Below are 8,635 nucleotides of genomic sequence, written 5' to 3'. Positions count from 1 at the left end.
TATATATATATATATATATATATTGTATTGTTTTCGCCGTGGCGTTTGTCCACTGTGTTGTTTTATAATATTGATTGAGGCAGAAGGCCACGCTAACGATGTACACAACCGCAAATAGGTCATATCCGGATCTCCTGCGTTCCAAAAATAAGGAACGAATGAATCGTATTGCAAGTCGTGCGATATCCTTTTCGAGGGCTGCGTACAAAGGCAGCTCCAGAGTAGAAACGAGTGGAGAGGCTTCAAACAGTGAAGATGAGGAGTCGTGCGAGCTGGAGAAGTTTCCCGCGTTCGTAGACCCAACGGAGCAACAGGATCACTGCATTGACCCCATCATTGCCCTCAAGATCCCACGCTCGGAATACCGAAATACAAAGGAGTTGGAACTGTGCAGAAAAAATATCACGCGTCTTCATACGAACGTTCAATATCTGGAAAATCTAGATACACTTGTCTTATCCAACAACCGGATAAGCGAGGTTTCATTTCTTTTACCTCCCAAGCGAACTGCTGACGGCAACTCTAGAGCTGAGAATGATGCTGCCGTTGATGATGGAGTAGAAACATTATGGTGTAGGCCACGGGGTTGTCACCTTCTGCGGAGTCTGTTTCTGTCGCACAACATGATACGGACGATTGACGGAGATATTCCCCGTTTGCGTCATTTGAGGGTTTTGCTGTTGGCTTACAACCGTTTAGCTAACTTGGTTGCTGTATCCACACAACTTAAGCGACTACGCGACCTCCGTGAATTGGATTTACGCGGCAATCCACTCTGTGATGAACTGGGCTATCGACCCTATCTCATTCGTGAGCAACCTCAACTGGAACTGCTTGATCGGCGACTAGTACAAATGGAGGAGCGAAACACTGTTGTGAGTCAGTTAGTCCAAAAAGATAGGGAGCTTGGTAGCATGTGTGAGCTTGGAAACATACTGGCTTCATCAGCCCCGCTCCAAAGACGATCGATAGACAGCAGTATTCAGCGAAGGAGCTTGCAATTATCGCCTCTGCAAGACGGGCGTACACAGGGGCTACCAACGGTGGCTCACACAGATCCAAGGTTCTTTTCAGTTACTATAGGTAAGGAACCCGTGTTAAAGACCTTAGCGTTCTTTAAAACTTTTACACCTGCTCGGCAACGAGCGGATGACCCAAAGGTGGTGCCAAGGAGGGCGTTCAGACCTTCTGCTTGTGAGTTATACCTCGGGAAAAGTATGCACCGTCTAGGGAAACAAAAGGCGCTGCGCGAAATGCGCGAGGCCAGGGAAAACGAAATGAAACGAGAAGAGGTGGTTGAGACCCACAAACGGTTCCACCTGGTCTGGGCCATGTCAGGTAAGGGGATGCCTCTCTGCGCTGAGAAACTCGGAGCGATGTCTAAGCAACAGGAAACCTCTCAAAATGCAGGCAATGTCGAACAAACGAACGTATCCCCTCGCAATGCGCTAATGCGCAGAAGGGCTTCGGTAGCGAAGCAGCAGGCGCCTGACACAACAGGGAAATGGGCGGTAAAACAAGCGGCGCCGGCTCCAGTTGTCTCGTTGGATCGCATCCAACTGCCAAATCTCCCACCCCAGTTACCAGGTGACACTGACCATAGTGTCATGTACGATGCCCTTCTTCACCGTGAGGATAAGGTAGAAAAGAGAATCTGGGGGAAACCTTCCTGTTTACCGAATCCTCACCGCTTAGAAAATATGAAAAATCTACTCGACAAGGCCTCGAACTTCCTAACTGCGAGTCAGAAAAAGGGGTCGGTGGGTAGTTCCGCTGTGGCATTCGACCACAGTCAACTTCTTTGTGAAATTCAGCAGTGCAAGGATTGCACTATACCTGAGCCATGGGAGGGAGATGAGACCAGTACAAGCATAGTTGTCACAAGAGACCGCCAGGAGTTCCTCTGCAACGCCATGATGGTACTTTTGCTTCCTTCAGAATTAAGTGCCATAGAGTCCCACCTCATGGCAGGTATGGCGGATTCGTTCCCACATCCGGAGCACCAACGTGGAAAGAAAACTTCACGGAAAGAGAAGAGAGCATTGGGTGATGCGGCTCGACTTCCTGCAGGATCTGGCGCGCTTCTTCAGGGTATTGCTACCGCTTCGGCTTCCCAGCGGACTCAAATTATTATGGCCGCAACAAATGTGGAGTTTGGACTACCAGATCGCAATACGACCAGGCGCCTCATGAATATGCTTGATTTTGATAGCGGGTTAAAAAACATTTCACTTCAAAATCTTACTGATGCATTTGCTAATGCGTATCTATCTAGAACTGTAGAAACTCTCCCGAAGCCTACCTCCGAAATGGACGATAAATGCACTGCAAGTGTTACGGAAAGTAAACGGAACCACCGCTCCCCTAGTGCAGGGCGTTCCAGAAGTGATCGCCGGTCCGGAAGGAGAGTTTCACCCACGCGGTCCGAGTCACGTCATGTGGGGCGCGAGGCAGCCGCTGCTTCTGCAACAAAGCAGCCGGTTTTAACGCTGAACACAGCACTACTGGACCTCATGTTGTATTTGCCTTTTGTGCGATGTAGATTGGAGTATTTTAAGGAGGAATGTGATGCAGCGGTAAAAGAGCTTGGTGATCTGGGCGATGCGCTGCCTAAGCGATTTTCAAAGCTGCAGGCGGCCTCGTTGTACTATGAGAGGTTACAGGAGGCAATGAGACTCTCAGGCATGAGTGAAGAAAGTGCTCTTAACAATTTCGTTGATATTGAAGGGATACTGAGGCTGAACGCACAGGAGGTAGGATCTTACTTTCGCTCGAACACAACCCCTGTGTGACGGTCACTCTGGGATCTTTTTTTTTTTCGCATCGTGTTTTCATTTTCTTTTTTTCCTCCTGTCTTACTCGATTTTTCTCTCTCTCTCTCTCTTGGTGCCTAAGGTCTCTTGTTGTTGCTCGTCGTAATCTTCATGTATATTCATTATTTATATACTCCGTTCTGCGAGTCACTTGAGAACTCCTTAATGAGGAGTGTGGAATTGCACAGAGTCGATTCCTCTTTCCTTCTCACGTATTACACTTTTATTATCCCTCTTCCCCTGTTCCGTTCGTGCTTTTGTCTCGTCTTAAGCGCTCCGGTACGTAAAACTTGCCGTGTATGATTAAGGTTCTCCTCGTTCCCATGGAAGCTCATCCGCCTGCCCCCTCTTCTTCTACTTTGGGCTTTCCTTTAAATCAATAGCACAAAAATCAACCTGACTGTGATTCTACCACATGGCGTCTGCACTTTCCCTCTTCTTTGTCTTTATGTATCTGCCTCACTAAAGGAAACATAGTATTGGAATAGGTGCAGTAAACAACAAAGGGTGGTGATGGTGGTGGTGGGGATGAACCGTCGTTTCTTAGCAACCAGCGCGTGGCTGGGGTTTTCTAACGGAATGACGCGAAATCTACACACCGCTGGCACCGTTGGAAGGGGAAACTTCTTTGCGTACTTGTCACTGCCGAAATCCCCCGATTTGGATGCTGCAGATGTTCAGCGAAGCTACCACAAACTGCAGCGTCGTGTTCATCCCGATTTGGCTAACGTGCAAGATGCCAACAACTCAACGGAACCGCCTGGCGGCGTGGTGGGATCGGTAACGACATCGACAACAACTGATGTGGCGAATGTTGATGATTCGATGTATGCCAATTTGTCATATGAAACATTGCGTGATCCATTCCGCCGTTGCAAATACCTTTCTCGCTTGAGTCGTGCTGAAGCTGTAAAGGGACGTCCTCTGGATCCGTTGGAGGAGGAAATGCTCATGAGTGACGATGATGGCCGTAATGTGGAGGATAACAAACGACTTCAGGATGCCGGTGAGAACATGAGCCTGCCAGAGGAGTTTCTTGCTGAAATGATGGCAGCCAATGAGTACGTGTTTTCTCCTGAGGAAACAAATGAGTACCGAGACAGGCTCGTCATTCTCATTGCTCATCTGGAGGAACGCCACATGGAGTGCTACGAAGCAACCAAGGCGCAATGGGATGCGGAGGACTTTCAGGGGTTTCGCCGCAGTGTTTTGGAGTGGACTTACGTGCGGAATATCCTTGAGAAGGCGAAAGACTGTCTTGGGAACATTAACGAAGCGGTCCCAAAGGGTGTTTAAAAACCTAACGACGTTGTATTTTAGTTGTTTCGTTTTATTCGTTGTAATTTTCCACCCACCCAAGTCACTGGGTTCTTGTGTGACAATGATATGAGCGACGGGTGCAGAGTATTAGTTGAAGATATGCTACACTGATTGTATCAAAAAAGAAAAAAAGAAAAACGATCACTGGCTCATTTTTTTTCTTTTTCCTTTTTAAAAATTATTTTTGCTTCGTTAAAATAAACAAAAGCGTTAGCGTATCCTTCAAAACGAGTTGCGGTGTTGATAATCATTGACGCACAAACGCAATCTCCTTTTTTTTGTGCTTTATTTAACCCTCTGGTGTGTGTGGAGTTTATGTGATGTGTATTTGCTTCTCTTTGCTGTTATTTCTGGGGTTACCAGTTTAAATTATTTTTTCTAACTGCGGCTGCCTACCGCGGTGGCCGAAACACGCAAACACACAAAACGAAAACCAAAACAAAAAAGGAAGGATACATCGTGGGAGAGGGAATCCGCATATTCAAAACACATTCACTCCACCAAACGCAGTGAAATACACCAAAACTAGTTTATTGGTGCTGCATCTCGCAAGAAATGGCAGAGAGGTTACAAACCATTACTTTTAGGAGCAGTGTCTCTACTATTACAGAATTCCTGGGGTTTGCTATTTATTGCGTACTTTATCAACGCGGCGTGTACCCTAGTGATAGTTTTCAGCAGGTCACCCGATATGGTGTGCAACTGATGGTATCCGTTGATGAAGAGCTTAATTCGTATCTTGCAGAAGTTCTCCAGCAGGTGATAAAGTGGGTCTCACAAGATAAACTTAGAAAGCTTGTTTTAGTTTTAGTTGATGCAGAGACAAAAGGCGATGTTGTCGAGCGGTGGGTGTTTGACATCGCAACTCAGGGACTGGAGGCGGTAGAAGGTGTTAATTCCAAATCCGATGACACGCTTCGGAAGGAGATTCAAGCGGTGCTGCGTCAAGTAACATCATCAGTCTCGTATCTTCCTTTACTGCACCGTCCATGCTACTTTGATATGCTGGTTTATGCGGATCCCGACACGGAGCTTCCAACCGGTTCGTGGGAGCTTAGCGACCCGCGGCTAATTATGGGGAGTAGCGAGGTTACATTGCGTTCATTCTCGACAAGTTTTCATAGCGTAAGTGCATCCGTGGCTTATAGAGATGGTTCATAGAAGATTTGTGACATTACTTCATATCGTGTAAAGGCATACACGAGTGCATGTGCTGCATGAAATGTTTTCAGCTTCCTTTCTTCCCTGTTGAGGAAATTCTGAAATCATTAAAAAAAAAGACTGAAGGAAATAGCGCTGATGAATGCGTGAGAGTTATTTGGAAGGTTTTTTTTTCGTAAGTTTTCGTGTTTGTTTTACCTTTTTTTATTTATTTGCGGCATGTCGTTCGAGTGATCATCCATCCTTTTCATCCTTATTCTTTAATTACGCTGGTGTTGCATACTTTCCCTCTTAATTATGAGCCAATAAACCGATTCGGTTGTGGGCGCTGGGGAGAAGGGAAGGGAACAACAGCTGAAACAATTTTAAACAAGAACATACAAAGTTAGAGTGCGGGATAAGCATAGGGGATATTTTTAGTCACATCATCATATTTGAGGAGAAAGGAACACAGGGGGAAACCAAAAGGGTGAGATGGCTAAGGGTAAAGGTAAAAAGAAGGCAGTTGTTGATGTGTTTGCTCGTCTAGGCAAATTCCAGCCGGTTGGGATACTGAATACCAATGAAGCAATAGAAACAGCAGATGCAGAAGTGGTGGATACGGTTCTTACCATTTCACCTCCCATCCCCCGTGTGGAAGTAGGAATTGGGCTTCAGTTCCGTTGTAGCGTTCCTATTCTTGAGGGTGATGTCATTCAGCTCTCATTGCCGGGTTTTAAGGCAAAACCAACCGTCTTTACTGCGGAATGTTTGGACTCACAAGGGGGGCTGCTACCCACTTACTTTCAAGGTTTTTGGACTGGGGATGGCGTAAGGGGTGACAAGAGGGCGTCACAAAAACAAACAGTATTACTTAAGTGCGTCCGGCGTATAGAAATGGATCAACATGTTTCAATTTCCATTCCATTTGCACTCGGATTGGTTTCCCCTGATAAGGTCGCGCTGAATGCCTCTAAGTTTAAGATACGTGGCGATGTCGTGCATGCTCAGGATGGGAAAATATTAAAGCAAGTTATCCTTTCGACACAGGAGGTTAAAAAGCGACCGGTGATTGAGGAAATCAACGAGTATAAGAATCTCATGCTTGTGATGGACAAAGCAGGTGATCTCGAAAAAGATGATCAATTCGCCGGTGAAGAGCTCTCAGTTGAGGAATTGGATCACATAACCGAGTCCGCATATGCGCGCTGTCCGTATCCGGTAGGATTTCAGTGGCATATCGCCGTAGAGGTGTTTCACGAGTATGAAGAGTGTGGTCTGCTATTGAAAACTCTTATGGAGGGCGCAATTTCCTCTGTCAAAAAGCGGGACAAACTTTCATTGCAGCGTGAGATAGCAAAGAACCTTGGTCTGAAGGTTGGTGCCGTCATTGTTTTCCAGGATGTGCTGAATATGTTGTACGGGTCGCTGTACCCAAACTTTTCCAGTCCCGTGCTTTTAGTCATTCGCCTTCTCACAATGGAGCCCATCGATATTGCGCGAACATTTTTGGTGGATCCCCCACAATTATCCGTAGCGCAAGAGATTTACAGTTATTTTCGTATTGGGGATGCGGAGGGAATGAAGAAGTGGGAATATACCGCCTCTGTGTTGCTGCTGGTCCTGCACAGGGAATCGCCTTCCGCACCGCCGCACACGGCTCGCCCTCCATTGTTTTATGGTGTGAAGGAATTACCACAAGAGGAGCTTCGATACTTACGAAGCATACCTGACGGTGATTGGTATATGTTTCCATGCTTTACAATGGTACGACCAAATGTTAACTGGTTGGATGAAGAGGCGTTCGCAGCACCGGATAGCGCCGTTCTGTTTGAAATCCACGACGTCACCGATGCGGTGGAAATATGTGATATCTCCATGCACCCGTACGATCGGGAATGGCTCCTCCCGATGTGTTCCATGTTTCGCGTCAAAAGTATCACCGCATATGACGATCGCAACGGCTTGACACATGTTGTACTCTCTTCAATAGGTTGTCTCCACGGTAGCGTAAAAGATGCTGTTATTCCGGAAGATGACCAGGCAGTGGCTAAGGTGGTCGCCAAGAAGCTTCGTGGGGAAATGCTAGAGGTTGCTCGACGGTCGCGTTATGTCGCGATTCATTCATATTTGACCGTCCGTATGCAAGACCGTCTTCGGCTCAATCCTGCAACGCTTGTTCGCGCACAATATGTAGATCATTACTTTGAAGTTAAACGTAGCTCTCAGGTAAAGAGCACGATAGAGGATGGAAGTGTGAACTGGCAGGTTTGCACAAATCCAGTGCAGATGATTGACCCCGTTGAGGGCGTTATTAAGCACGCCATGTGGGAGTCCATGCCTCGAAGGTTCGCCTTGCTGACGGAGCACTCGTTTCTTTCGAGGACGCGGCACAAGAAAACTTTCGAACTTAACGGCATTACTTTAGATTTTGTCAGTTTTACATGCGATTATGGCGGAAAGGGCCCACGGTCCATTCGAAGACTGGTGCGGAAGCGTGTGAGTCATGAAGGCCCACTGCCAGTTCTCCCTGAGTTGGTTAAGTAATGACAACAACAACAAAAAAAGGGGGGAGGAAATGTCTTTGGGATTTGATGGGACTTTTGTATTTTTGTGTGTGTGAGGGAAGTTGGGGTGACGGAAGTCAGATGTGATGTGGAGAGAGGAGGGGCTTGGAGTACTCAATTAAGAGGAAGGGTATAGTGTGTGACGAAACGCGGAAATCAGGAAGAAATGCAACACAAAACAAAAATCAAATAAAAGGGAGAAACACCCGCTGCGTATTGTTCTGTTTTCCGCGTCCATGCGAGCTCTACACTCGCTTTGTGACAAATTCCTCTTCTCTCCTTTCTTCTTCTCATCGCTGTGCTGCGCTGCGCTACCGTTGTTTGTGTAACTTTACTCGAATTTTTTGATGTAATGTATGAATAATAACAACTACTGTAGTGCAATACAGCTTCTCCAGTTGTTGTGGGGGTGGAACATGTAGCGGCTTGTCCCTTTATCATCTCCTCTATTGGGAAGCGTCTGTCTGTTTTCAGTTTCACATCCTTCACTTCTCCTTTTGCTTAATTGGTGGTCCTGTTTCCTGTACCGTTGCTTTCTCCTCCCCTCTCTCTTTCTTTCTTTTTATTTTTCCTCTTTGCTGTATCTTCCTCTCTAACACTTGAAACTAAACAAAAAATTTTCTCTAAAAAGGTGCTTCCCCAGGACAACGCTCACAACATCAGGGGAAGGAGCCTTTTGCCGTCACTTCATTTCTACGCGCTCGCAGATCTCAGAAACCTAAGCCTTTTTCTTTTGACTGATAGAGAAGCGGGGAGAGAAGGAGGAGCGGTATCAAAGATTTGTATTGCTGAAAC

General features: G+C 46.6%; 4 protein-coding genes across 4 annotated transcripts; all 4 read left to right on the top strand.

Moving 5' to 3' along the window:
* Positions 1–98: 98 nt before the first annotated feature.
* On the top strand, positions 99–2,792 carry TEOVI_000541500 (leucine-rich repeat protein (LRRP), putative; the record flags this gene model as incomplete). The annotated part of the gene is made up of 1 exon (XM_067220516.1): positions 99–2,792. The coding sequence occupies one exon, from the start codon at positions 99–101 to the stop codon at positions 2,790–2,792; it is 2,694 nt and encodes an 897-aa protein (XP_067076617.1).
* Positions 2,793–3,326: 534 nt separating this feature from the next.
* TEOVI_000541400 (chaperone protein DNAj, putative) lies at positions 3,327–4,109 on the top strand (the record flags this gene model as incomplete). The annotated part of the gene is made up of 1 exon (XM_067220515.1): positions 3,327–4,109. The coding sequence occupies one exon, from the start codon at positions 3,327–3,329 to the stop codon at positions 4,107–4,109; it is 783 nt and encodes a 260-aa protein (XP_067076616.1).
* Positions 4,110–4,688: 579 nt separating this feature from the next.
* Positions 4,689–5,294, top strand: TEOVI_000541300 (Mad2-like HORMA domain containing protein; the record flags this gene model as incomplete). The annotated part of the gene is made up of 1 exon (XM_067220514.1): positions 4,689–5,294. The coding sequence occupies one exon, from the start codon at positions 4,689–4,691 to the stop codon at positions 5,292–5,294; it is 606 nt and encodes a 201-aa protein (XP_067076615.1).
* Positions 5,295–5,768: 474 nt separating this feature from the next.
* Positions 5,769–7,820, top strand: TEOVI_000541200 (uncharacterized protein; the record flags this gene model as incomplete). Its single annotated transcript, XM_067220513.1, has 1 exon — positions 5,769–7,820. The coding sequence occupies one exon, from the start codon at positions 5,769–5,771 to the stop codon at positions 7,818–7,820; it is 2,052 nt and encodes a 683-aa protein (XP_067076614.1).
* Between the last annotated feature and the right edge of the window lie 815 nt (positions 7,821–8,635).

The sequence above is a fragment of the Trypanosoma equiperdum genome, assembly GCF_001457755.1.
Source record: "Trypanosoma equiperdum strain OVI genome assembly, contig: ctg_1174, whole genome shotgun sequence".
Classification (NCBI taxonomy): Eukaryota; Euglenozoa; class Kinetoplastea; order Trypanosomatida; family Trypanosomatidae; genus Trypanosoma; species Trypanosoma equiperdum.
The sequence above is the reverse complement of the archived record's forward strand: the minus strand, read 5'-3'. Positions and strand labels throughout refer to the sequence as shown.